This window comes from Alligator mississippiensis, chromosome 7 (genome assembly GCF_030867095.1).
Source record: "Alligator mississippiensis isolate rAllMis1 chromosome 7, rAllMis1, whole genome shotgun sequence".
NCBI lineage: Eukaryota > Metazoa > Chordata > Crocodylia > Alligatoridae > Alligator > Alligator mississippiensis.
In genome coordinates, this window is record NC_081830.1 from 23,030,475 (window position 1) to 23,043,714 (window position 13,240).

The 13,240-nt window shown below is 41.4% G+C and overlaps 1 protein-coding gene across 2 annotated transcripts in view; it reads left to right on the forward strand.

Annotated features, from left to right (window-relative positions):
- The window catches only part of DOCK5 (dedicator of cytokinesis 5), a 146,313-nt gene that overhangs the window by 82,691 nt on the left and 50,382 nt on the right, over window positions 1-13,240 (forward strand). For both annotated transcript variants that reach the window (XM_006276811.4, XM_019482453.2), the window contains exons 16-23: window positions 1,151-1,223; window positions 3,249-3,352; window positions 5,002-5,194; window positions 6,478-6,575; window positions 8,195-8,284; window positions 9,415-9,515; window positions 11,313-11,447; window positions 12,625-12,736. In XM_006276811.4, coding sequence (XP_006276873.1) covers window positions 1,151-1,223; window positions 3,249-3,352; window positions 5,002-5,194; window positions 6,478-6,575; window positions 8,195-8,284; window positions 9,415-9,515; window positions 11,313-11,447; window positions 12,625-12,736 — 906 coding nt within the window. The remainder of the gene's footprint in view (window positions 1-1,150; window positions 1,224-3,248; window positions 3,353-5,001; window positions 5,195-6,477; window positions 6,576-8,194; window positions 8,285-9,414; window positions 9,516-11,312; window positions 11,448-12,624; window positions 12,737-13,240) is intronic.

Here is a 13,240-nt window from a genome sequence, read left to right on the forward strand (position 1 = left end):
AAGATAGTACTGTCAAGGATAGTACTATCTTATGGTGGAGTACTTAACTCTGCCGAAACGCACCTGTAGGTGGTGACTGGGGCTGGTTGGGGCATGAGGGTGCTAATGTGGGGGATGCCAGCCACCTAACCTTGCACTTCAGCACCCTTGTGCCTCAGCCAGCCCCTCCACTGCTCAGCAGTGCTGTCTGGGACTGACCCCCTGGACCTTCTGTCAGCCCAGGGCTGCTCTGCCCTGGCTCAGATTGCTGTGGTCTCAGGTGTACGTGTAGATGCTGTGCCCAAGAGCATCTGACTCTGGAGTGAACAGCACCAGAGTTTATCGTGTCACCTTAATGGCATGTGTAGATGCACCCTATATTGCTCTAGAGGGGACTGAGTTGTTTGATGTGACGATTTAATCTGTCAGGACTGTTTGCTAAAAGATAAATTTTTTCTGTATTTGATGCATGGTCCTAAAAAATATCCATACACTTTCTGTGCGTCTCTGGGACAGCTGAAGGATTAAATTAATGATCTTCCTGGGGCTCAGCTCTATGGCCTAACAAGACAACTGGCTACTTGGAATTTCAGCAAAAATCAGGAGAACAGACAGTGCATGTGAGAAGAGCTTTCCCAGAAATATAAATTACAAATACATGTACACAGAGGAGGCAGAGTACTTACATTGCATTTAGATTCATTGCAGAACATTATAAGCAAACTTCTTCAAAGACTGAGATGAGGAATGCCCAAAGGGCATATAAGAGTTAAGTGCTCAAATTCTTTTTGTTTCAGTTAATTTACAAGCCTGACTCCTAGTGATACTTTGAAAATCTTAGGTAGAATGGGATTAATTTTTCAGATTTATAGCAGAAGAAAACTGCCAGGTTCTGTTTTGTCCTTGATGTAGTATGCTGGGAAAGGCATTTCCTTTTTTCCTAGCCGTTAGGTGCACCACTTACAAAATGGATATGCAAACTTGAGGTGTGAGGTTTGCTTCATTGATGTTGATCAAATATTTTGTATTCCTGTAGTGAATTGCAACAGAAGTCCAAATAGTAGTAGTAGTGTTGTTGTACCATTATTACAATGGCACCAGTATACCATTATAATAAGAATAATGATGATGATTATTACTGCTGTCTGACTTCTTGTGTTCTAATATGCAGGTGTCCATTGCAATTGAAGAGGTCAGTCGTTGTCATTTGAGATTTACTTTCCGTCACCGATCATCACAGGAATGTAAGTATTTGAAGTCAGTACCAGGGAGGGATTTTTCCTCTGTAGATAACAGACTCTGGACCCCAGCTGTGTTTCTGGGTATCCTGCAAAGATGGAGCCCCAGATCTGGATCCAGTCTTCCACCTAACTGTTTTCTGATGAAGAAGAGTTCTGGTTCTGAGTTTGGATTAGTGCTGACAGGCATGGAAAATGGATTCTTTTTTTTCCTGTTTTAAAGAGAAGTGTCAGCTCTTCTGGCTAAGCAGAACTGGACTAATATTCTTGGGAAGACATGGGAAAATTGTCTTCCCAAAAGTATTAGTTCAGCTTCTGTTCTTGTTTGTGGGGTACAGGACACACAATTTTTGCCTTTTTGGGATTTCTCAGCATTTCCAGTTAATGAATAGAAATGGGCAATGGAAATGACACATGCAAATAGGGAGAAATTCTGAATCTTCCAAGGCCTTAAGAAGGTTTACTTCCTATTTGGCTGTTTGAATGGGAGTAGGCTTGTGGTGGTATGTTGCTTTCTGAAGAGCTGAGCTATTGCTTGGTTTTGGCCTTTGTTGATTTTTTTTAAGTCCTCTATGATGTAGAAATGTGCCGTGACACTTATTTTTGTGATTTTGATGTGGGCTTTTAGATTAAGTTCACAAGAGGCTAAAAAGACAGTTTTAGTAGTTAGAAGTCTCATTGATCTGAGTTCACAGGATTTCTTAATAAACTGAGAGTGCCAATGTGGTGAGTGCCCATGTGAGAGAAAGCCATGCAGTTAAATGAGCGATTTCGGAGCTGGTCTCTCAAAAGACAGCAGTATGAGTTCAGAAATGAATGCATTTGCACTTGGTTTTATTGCAGGTGCATGCAGATTGTTATAACTTCCTTGGGGCACAGACTGTATCAGCTCTGTTGGTACAACACCTAGCCAGATGGGAAGCTGGCCCATAAATGGTGCTCCTTGTATCTGCTGCAATATATAATAAGTAAATTAATATTTAAAGTCCTTATTAACTGGCAGTTGAATAGCCAAGTGGAAAATTTCAGATTAAAAAAATCCATAGGTAGTTATATGCGTCTATTTAGGTGCATTTTTTTTCTATCATGTACTCACTGAAAATTCGGGTAAGATGAAGCATGAGAAAATAACCTTTTTATCTTACTGTAAATACTGTCTGAGCTGCCTTGAGATGTATTGACATGAAACGAGGCTTTTCAGACGGGTGATGGTTCTTGCATTGTTCCTCAGTACCAAGTGAGGCTTCATTATATTATCTGTGCAGGGGTGTTGGTTGTAGCTGTGTTGGTCTAAGGACATAGGCAGGCAAGGTTCTTTGGGTAGACGTGATTATCTTTTACCTGTGGATGCACACTTCTCACAAAACAGTCACTCCCTCTCTGATCTCTCAATCCTAATCCTTTGGGAACCTACAAAATACCTTTTGTAGATGAACCTGCAAAACTTCACTTCATAAATCTACTGGATACAAAAAATCATGGACTTGATCTAGGCATTGGATTTATGATGCATGACAACCTGCCTGACATCTGATTCACCAGGTACCTGCCTGAACTTAACACTTACACATTTCCCCCCTTCCCGCTCCTCCACCCATCCTTCTCTACCCCTTGTTTTCCTAACTTCCACCTATTTACTTGTACAGAGACTGCCTCTTTTCTGCCTTGGAGAACTCAGTACTGTTTCCCATACTTATCTTTTTCATTCCTTCACTCCTTCCCCTCCCCACTCTACCCATTGTTTTCCAAACTTCCACCTATTTACATTTTCACTGACCTCCTGTCACTCTTTTGGCTTCTTTCCTCCCTTGGAGATCTCAGAATAACAGCAGAAGTGCTTGTGCCCAAAAAGTTGCAAAGAACTCTTTTTTCCAGCTACTCAGTTGGTCTAATAAAAGATATCACATTTACTTGAAGAGCCTTGCCTGTTTATTATCTGTTGAATTTGGCAACAAGGGAGTTGCATGCTGGTTTAGATCAGGGAGACAGATAAGGCTGCTCCAACTGAAATTTTCTTCTTTCTCTTTGCAGCCAGGGATAAATCTGAGAGAGCTTTTGGGATGGCCTTTGTGAAGCTGATGAATGAAAATGGAACAACACTGCAGGATGGCAGACACAATTTAGTCATTTACAAGGTAGTTTGGAAAAAGCCCTGAGGTTTTGCTACTCTGATGCTGGTTTAACCAGTAGGAACCTCTTTTCTAGCCAAATGTCTCCTGGCAACACAAGCCCTACCTTGTTCATCAACACAAAGATCCCTATCAACCTCTTAACAGCCAGAGCCTGAGAGTCGGTGAAACAGGAATTTATGGTCGTGATATATCACCATTAAATTAGATTGCACTGGATAGCTGATCAATTTGGGGCAGGTCTGATATGTGTGGTCTTGTATACACATTTTACTTCCATACTTAATGGTAACCTAATCAGAAATGGGCATAGGGTCACTCTCTCTTCCTTTATTCCCTTTATTTTCTGATAAGGAGAAATGCAGGATTTTGGTCACTGTAGTGCATAGGCTTATTTCCCGTTTCTAATGAGCCACAGAGGTATTTGAATGATAATAGAACTTCTGTAATCCAAACGCTACCTAATATGCAACAAAAATAGAAGTCTTTTCCTACCCTGCAGCAAAAATTGAAGGGCATCTCATAGAGTGAAATCGCCCATTACTAGGATGTTGTAAGCTTTTTTTTTTTTTTTTTTTGAATTGCCTACACTACAGCATATACATAGATTGCATTACTGCCATGTTTAACATACACAGTAATGTTAGACTTAACATTTATACAAAATATAAATTCATGCTTCAGGGCATAAACGAAGTCACATAAAATATTTATTGAGAAGAAGGTTTCCCATAAATACAAGTTTGATTCCATTTGGGGGATCCTGTGTCTTTATCTGGAACATCTGGTACTGACCACTGATAGAGATGAGGTATTGAGACTGTTCAGTGATAGCTGTTTATATATTCATAAAACTATCTAGATATGAAATAACATAGGCTAAAAGGGAGTTTGGTCCAGTAGTTAGGGCACGAACAGGTCTTGGTAGGCTTTTGGTTTAAGTTCCTGTTCTATCCCCTACTTCCTATGTAACCTTGGTCAGGCTGCTTTAGGCCAGATCCTATTCCACCTTTTAGGTAAGTACCTAAAAGTACCACCCTGCTCAAGACCCTGAAAAACTGTTAATACAAAAGGTGGATAAGGCCTGTGAATCTGGCCTTCTGTCTGTACTTCAATTACCATCTGTAAAAAGGGGATAATAGCACTTTTCTACTTTGTATTGTGAGAATAAATGTATAAAAAAACTTTAGGCATTCAGGTACTATGGTAAAGTAGTCTATATACACACTTATACCTAGCATGTCTGCCGAGCCGGGGGTTAGGGAGGGTGTGGGGGGGGCCCTGTGCACTCTCCAGCGGACCCAGAAGTGGACCACTTCTGGTCCACTTCAGGGTCTGCTGCTGAGCGGGCTGGGGAGCCCTTCACGCTTCTGTGGGATACTCCATGTGCCCCAGCATCACAGCACTCGCAAGCCCTCTGATACCTAGAGGTATGTAGAAAAAACACTTAAAGCTGTGTCTATATCCGAATCACCAAATCTCTCTGAATCGATTCGTAGGGTTCCAATTCAATTCAGGGAGATTAAAGGGTTCTCTGATTCGATTCAGATTTGGAGATTCAGTTACCAAAAAGTGCTGGAAAGTGCTTGTGCCTTCTGTGTGAATGTTTGTAACAATACTTGTAAGTGACTTCTCCATCTGTGTTCAACCAACAGGGTGATAACAAGAAAATAGAAGATGCTAAATTCTACTTAACTCTTCCTGGCACAAAAGGGGAGATGGAGGAGAAGGATGGCCCCCCAGGCAAAAACCTACACCATTTAGCCAGCTTCACACCCAGTAAAGAGAGCACAAAAGACAGCTTCCAGATTGCCACCCTGATCTGCTCTACTAAACTGACCCAGAAGGGTAGGTCTGGCATTGGTAATGGGATGGAAGCTTCAGGCTGTGGTGCGAGAATTATCTGCAAGGTGTCTAGGTCTTTTCCCTGTGCTAATGAAAGGAACAATGACACTGCAATTAGGAGCTGCTGTTGCTGCAGGCATAGGCATAACTGTACTAGATTTACTCTAGCTGGCTTGGGTACTGATTGGCAGTGAAAAGGCAGCAGCACTGACTATAAACCCACCCCAGACTAGGAGAAGCCCCTAGTGCTGGGGCTTAACTATTCTCAGTACCTAAACTAGGTCTAGTTTGGATTTGCAGCAGGTGTTCCTTTTGAGTTAGTGTAGACATGCCCTTAATGGAGTACTTTCACCTATGCCTTTGTGCACACTTCTGTTAAGAATGAAGGAAATGGAGATGCTTTGTTCGTCGCACATGTTATGCTCCCTTTTAATTTAGTTGCAACAAGTCCAGATTCAGAAGTGGTGAGTGATCTGTGTAGGTGAGTAAATGTGTTGATAAGAGATTGTGAGAGCAGATAAATTAAGACAACCTATATACATCTAGAAGGAGTCGTACTCAGTGGGTGGGGGAGCAAGTATAAGTTACATTAGCCCCAGTTTCACTGGGACTCACCTTTGAATTTGTCATTCTTTGTCAGGATTGTTTATTATGCACATGTCCCTCCATTCAAAGGCAGCAATCGTGTTTAGTGAGAAGTTACCTGAGCAATTAAGGTGATTTTTAGATGCATCTTCCATTAACTTGAATGGAGGATAATGTGTCTGGATCTCCTAAACTGCTTTGAATAACTTGACCGCTGGTTTTTTTTATTGTTTTTGGATAGTTCAAAGGCATGATAAACAGTCTACAGTTTAACTTACTGTATACAAGAGGCTTAAAACTTGTAGCTTGAAGAAATATTCCCAAGAGTCTGTTCTGAAGTAAACACAAGTACATTTCTCAGCAAAAGCAATACAGTATGATGGATTTCCCCGCTTGAGGATATCTTCTAAGTAAGAGCATGCAAAGCAACCTATTGGGTGTCATAAGATATAAAATCATACCAAAGTTTGCCTTTAATTGCAAGGTTAACTCTGGCAAAGGCAAAAAAAAAGCCATTTAAAGGCAATGTTCTTTACATTGCAGTGTGATGATGATGATGATGATTTTTTTGTAACAAGATGTTTCTAAAAATAAGCACTAATACCACTTCCTCATTGCTCTGCAGCCCTTAATGGAAATCAGCTAGTTTTTTTTTCCTTTCTTTGGGTAATCTGTCTTTTTTTATGTTGTGTCCTTAATAGTTGATTTGCTGGGTTTGCTGAACTGGCGTTCTAACTCTCGGAACATAGCATGCAACCTAAAGAAGCTGATGGAGGTAGAAGGAGGAGAAATTGTAAAGGTACGAGCATCTTATCTGCAAGTTTTTGTCTGTGAATAGAGACTCGGGTCCCAACCCCCACCAAACGCTCACACGCATGCTTAACTTTAATCTCAAATTACTGTTTGTTTGTTTTTTGCTGTGGAGCCAGAACCCCCACTGTGCCAGCAGCTGTACAAGGTCATAACCAAAAAAACCCAAAAACTGGTTCCCACCCCAAATTGTTTATCCTAGTGGAATACTCTCCTGGTTAAAATTAAGCCAACACATAAGTGTTTGCAGGATTGGGGCTATTTTTTACATTCTTGCAGAATATAAAATACAGGAAAATCCTGTATTTATTTATATAGCATTAAGGGGGTCCCAGTTATGGTTGAGGGACTCTTGTTTTTGCTTGGCGATGAATGCATGCATTAGAAAGAGTGCCAGTTCTCCAAAACGTTTATAGCTTAAATGGCTTGAAGAATATGTCTGAAGCTGTGGAAAGCTGGAATTTCCAGGAAAATTAAAATCTTGTATTTGGGACCTTCACTAGGTTTAGGATAATCTGCCTTTCCGATCACTTGCATTTTGCAAACAATCTATTGCCTGAGTTGCTGAGTGACTTAAGAAAATGGTGCATGTTTGTGAAAAGCCAGGCCCCATGCTGATTGCCAAAGGAATGTTATACTTGACAAGCGTGTTGTTATGGGACTGATCCTTTGGCACACTGCGTGAAACTGACTTGCTCCACTGCAATCAGTGGTTGCACATAGGCAAAAATTAGGTGTGATCTCAAGCCCCTAGGCATAGCCAACTACTCACATGCTTGTATGATGTGCCAAATAACAAGACATGGAATGGAAAGAAAGAAAAGGTATGTCTGAGCTGATGTGGGTTCAAGTGTGGTGTTTAGACACTGGAGGTACATCCCCCATGAGTGGGAACGTGCATTTTCCCAGGGACAGGTACCAGCAGTACATCTTGTGCCGCTGCTACTGGTACCTCAGGAACACCCATGCCATATGCACTCCGGGTAACTTGCCACGCACCAGAGTGGGGTAGGGGAGCCTGGGGCAACTGTGCTGGCCCCAGCAGCTTTACCTGGAGTCCTGAAGGGCCTCCAGGAGCTGCAGCTGCAGTGCTCCTAATGCCTAAAGCCTGGCTGGCAGCCAGAGCATGGCTTCAGCTGGTCAGGCTCTGGTTTTGGGTGGTGTGCACTGCCACCAAGTGTGCCACCCCACTATTTTTAGATATGGGTTCTTTTGACCTCAGGATCTCCTGGGATCAGAGAAACTCCCTGCACTGCAAAGTAGCAGCATGGGGAACTCCTGCATGTGCAGTATGGCGTGCCACATACTGCACATCCGCGCTTGTCCAGATGTGCTCTGGGAGTCTTGTCTCCTTCTGTTTCCCTTATTGACCTTTCCTGGAAGGACTGAAACTAGGAAGGACTAGTTTGGCAGGCACTTACCAGTACACTCATCAGTGCTTTCTCCTGTTCTGCTGATCCTTCATTCTGTTCTTATACCTTTACACTTATGCTGGACTTGGTCAGTCCTTTCTGTTTCCATGTGTTTCTGGAGGGGAAAAAGGGATGAGAAGGGTGGATTATTGTGAGGATTTCAACAACTGTAACCTCTGCCCACCCCCTTCTCTAGTTTTTACAGGATACACTTGATGCACTTTTCAACATAATGATGGAGATGTCAGACAATGAAACCTATGACTTCCTTGTGTTTGATGCACTGGTAAGTGGTTGTTGTTAGTATATCCCAAAGTACCTTTATTTCAGGCAGTTTTTCAGACTATTATTTTGTTTCCTGCTGTTTCCACTAGATGTGCGTTTCATTTTATGAAACAAAACATTGAACTGTCATTTATCCTAGCAAAGATTCCTCGAGTATCACTGGGAGGTAGGGATCTGAGATAACATAACCAATTTAGTGAGTATGATGAAGGATAGTGATTGATATTTGCATAAGATATAATGGTAATGCCTTTACATTATAATTTATATTGGTAAATCAAAAGTCATTTTACCATGGAGGGGAAGTAGCAGTGTTTTCCATCAAACTAAGACAGAGAGTGAAGTGACTTTTCCAAGGTGATAGGGCAGGTCTATGGCACAGCTGGAAATAGAATCCATGTCTCCTGAGTCCCAGTGTAATTCCTGTCTCTTCTGCAATAATGCCTTTACCTTGAGCAAGCCTATCACACGCAGATTGCAGTAAAGCACGCAGCAGACTTTAAAAAAAGTCAACCTATGTCGGGAACTGTTATTTATCCTTTGACATGCACCCTCCTTTGGCCCACAGTGAAACAAGGAAGCAGCTGTTTAATGTTGCTAAGCAACATTGAACAGTAACAGTGTAGGAAAGATGTTGGAAAATCATTGTGTCCCAAATGAAACTGCAAGGGGCATGTAGGGAGGCAGAATGCAATTATCCATGACTTAGTTTTGCTAAGGATAAGAAGCACTACAGTGGCTCTTTAATGGGTCCAGGTGATCAGAGGCTCAATTTTGAACGTTATTTGGAAATCAGCATATCCAGTGTCACTGTTCTTCTCTAACTTTGTGCAGTAGTATTATTTTTGTACTGATGTAGTGTCAGTACCACTTAGAATATCAGTGCCACTTTATGTAGCAGCTGAGTTTACCTTCATGGTTTTTTTTATCAGTGGTCAATTTCTGAGAGATGAGATGATTTCATTCCAGCTAATAGCAGCAACTGCACAATACCATCTGTAATGTTAAAACTGAGAAGGTAAAGAGCAAGCAACCAGCAGAACAATTGGCATGTGGTTAACATGAGTTACAGAACGGTTAGCTGAAGGTCACTCACTTCAGTACATCTGTTTCCTTTTGGCTTTTTGACAGGTATTTATTATTTCTTTGATCGGAGACATCAAGTTCCAGCATTTTAACCCTGTACTTGAAACGTATATTTACAAGCACTTCAGTGCTACTCTGGCATATGTGTAAGTATCAGTAACCACAAACCCACAAGCTAGCCTATCTCAGAGGCGTTACCTCTTACTTCTGTTAGGGTAGATGATGTAGAAATAAAAAGTAACCCAAACCACGTGAGTACATATAGCTATATGATCCCACTCTGTTCACATTTATTTCCAGGGTAGAAGAAAATTGCACTTACTTACCTACCGCAGAAAGCTGATCTTACTGAAATGTTTTAATAGTAGAAAATGGTACACTGCCATTTGAAGCAGCAAGTCAAGTAACTGAGACTTGTCTGACTGCAATCCACCATCTTTTGCTTTGATGGACTTGCCAGCATTGCCCTCTCCTTGGCTTTTAAAAAAAGGAAGTTGAGCAGCAGATAGTAAGTTTGAAATGCTCCCTACATATTGTCCACATTTGAGGTGAGAAGAGAAGGTAGGAAAGGGAAGCAGAAACATATACGTCCTCCCTGGTGGCTATAGCAGTGAAGCTGATATTTTTCACTGTTGCAGTAAAGATGCAGAAAATGGAGTGCACCCCAGATTTGAGCAGGTTAATGAAGTTTCAGAGCAGAACAAAGTACCAAATAGCTATGTGTTGTTTAAAAACGTAACGTCATTGACATTACCCATAAATGTTTAAACAACCTGTGCAGAGTTGCAAGAATACACTTTAAATTATGGACCTGCAGATACATGGATGTGACTAGCTAATCTCCTCCAATAGCAATTTTCGTCTGTGGATAGAAAGGCAGATCACTGTCATTATCTCTGTTTTCAGATGGGAGAAGTTTTGTCAGATGTCACCCTAGAGGGGAGAGTTCTAGGTAGGACCCCACGCTACCAGGAACTCCTAAAGCCCATTACTCTGTGTAGTTGTTTTTTCCTTCTCTGAACTTACTGTACAATCACTTTCAGCAGAGGGGTTGTTTTTCCCTCCACTTAGCTTGTGGGAGATTGATCATCCTTCTTGCTCCCTACTATAAATAAATCTTTTTGTGTCTGATTTATGGACATGCTCGCTCTCAGCTTTATTGTTGCTTGGCCTAGCTTTCAGCTTGGCTCTGCAGTACAACATACACATAATGCCAAGTGGACTGGAGAATTACATAGTGTCCTTCCTACACCTTGTATGCCAAACGGGTTTATGAAGTAATAGCTTTCATCCTGCCAGTTCAAAGAGGAGGGGAAGAAAAATGCAGAAGCTGTTGTGTAGGCAATGATTACTCACACAGAGCCTTGGATGGTTGGAGCTTGTTTAATGAAGAGAAGAAGGGCTTGCCTGAACATTAGTCTCCCACACCCTCATCACTCTTCTGCTTGGACAGGTACCAGATGGTGAATAACACTGATGTGCATGTGCATTGGCTGTCCAGGGTTCCCAAAGTACTTTTCTACTGATACCCTAGGAACTCTGGTATTCTTGTGAGGAAGGTGCTATCCTTTTATGTCTGCAAATAAATTCATGGCTACGTGGGCAAAGGGTCTAAGTCTGAGAAGTAGTGGATTGTCGGGGTCTTAAAGGCAGTAGGTGTTGTAGGTGCTCAATGCTCTGGAACATTTTTTTTTGTTTTGTTTTTTTGTTTTAAAGGCCCAAAAGCTAGGGACTTGGCACTTGCAGATGAGGCCAGATGTTGGCAGCTGCTGGGTGCTGAAGACTTTGAAAATCAGGTTCTGAGAGACTTGCTCAAGCTCCCAAAGTGAATCTGGTCCCCAACTCTGTGCGCTAGACCACACTTCCTCTGTAGGTTAGAGATGCCCAGTTCAGCTTCTCCTGTAACTACACTTGTTCTTATTCTCCCCTTTTCCCTCCCACAGGAAACTCACCAAAGTACTGAACTATTATGTAGGAAACGCAGATGACTCCAGCAAGACAGAATTGCTGTTTGCTGCTTTAAAAGCTTTGAAGTACCTGTTCCGGTTCATTGTCCAGTCACGAATACTCTACCTGAGGTGAGAGGCAAGGGTTTCCTTGGGAGATATCTTTTTATTAGATCAGCCATGTAGTTGGATAGAATTAGACAAGCTTTCGAATCCAAGACCGTCTTCTTCAGGTCTGATCATGGAGCCAGGCACAGGAGACCTGTGAGACTGTACTGAAGATTGGCAGGTCCATCCCTAGCTAGTACAATTGGAAGTCAGTTGAGCTGCTTCTGGTTCATACCATCAGCAAACATTCCTCTCTAGATTTTTTTTTTCCCCCTTATCAAGCCCCAGATTTTCAAGAAATATTTATTTCTGTCTTTTATTCCTGCTTGTAAAACCATCTGTTTGGGTGGCTAAAGAGCGTGATCAAATATGAATGAAAACAACTTAAGCATTTAATGTGAAAATGAGATTCTGAGCTGCATATGCTGATGCCGATAAGAGACCAAAAATGTCGTTGTTTCTAAATGCCTGCCTTGTTTAGGCAGCTTCCTCATTTAAAGGTATTTTTGGTACTTTTTATTCTAATACATTTCTTGAAGATCAAAATAATTCTAAATAGTCTGAAGAAGAGCTCACAGTATTTTTTGTTGGTGGCAGAGAAAACTTTTACATTAATCCATTCAAAGGAAGCATTTGCTAAGTATGAGGGAGGCCTCCCATTGAGGTCTTTGCAGCAGATGTCAAAATGTAAACTCAGCTACTGGATATAACTCTGCATTATACGGTTAACATGGAGTAGATTACATTGCCTTGATCAGAGGTTCATCTACTCTACAGAAGTTGGAAAGAGACCATTTGGTACTGCTTTCTCTTGTTAGTCCATCACAAAATGAGATGGATACTTATCTGGCTCTAGCACCACCAGCAACAGAATTTGTAAATTATACAGAAGCCTCATTATTAGTGATTTATTGTAGACAGACAGGATATTACTTGACCGTTAGATTCCAGGGTGAGTCTGAAGTGCTGTCAGTTAGAAAAACACATCTTTTCAAATCTGTTACTCCTACCAGTAAACTGCAGGTTGTTGATGCCATAGCACTAGAACTTCACAATGCCATTTCTACAGTCACTTTTCATAGTAAAAGAGCACTTTAAGAAGTTACTAAAAAGATAATATGTACATAAACCACTTTGACACCGTTTCATTCCCTGTCCTGAGTCTGTGTATATGAACAATGCAGTCTTGCTGCTTTTTTAGATTTTATGGGAAAAGTGAAGATGGGGATGAGTTTAATGATGCCATCCGCAAGCTGTTCCTCTCTTTCAATATCCTCATGGACCGGCCGCTAGAGGAAGCTGTCAAAATTAAGGTTGGTGCAGAGCCTGTTCTCAAAACTAGTGTATGTCTATGCTGATGAGCAGAAGGCATTGAGCAGCCAATATTCAAGATTCCCCAAAACTCCTCTAGTAGTAATGTGAGTGAAGTAAACTTTGCAAAATCTGCAACCTTTGCTAAAAGCCTGCCACTAAAATGCAGCTGCTTTTTGTAGGGGAAGCTAACAAACAGCCAGGATAACAGAACACATGGAGAAGGATACTCGGGCTTGTGAATGATAGGGAGAAAAAGCTGATGTCAGTCTGCTGTGGAAATATATATCACAGAAAAAGAGAAAATGAGAAGCTTTACTGTGTGTGTTTATTTGGTTTTTTCTGCGTAAACTTTAATAAGAGCCTTCTGGTTGGGTGGGGGCAATGTAGCAGAAGTCTTGGCTTTTTTCCTGTTTACAGTACCAAAATGCTTTCCACTATTTGTAGGAAAGGTTGATTCTAAAGCTCTTTCAGTTTAGCATTTGGGGTGCTATAGATGTTAATAT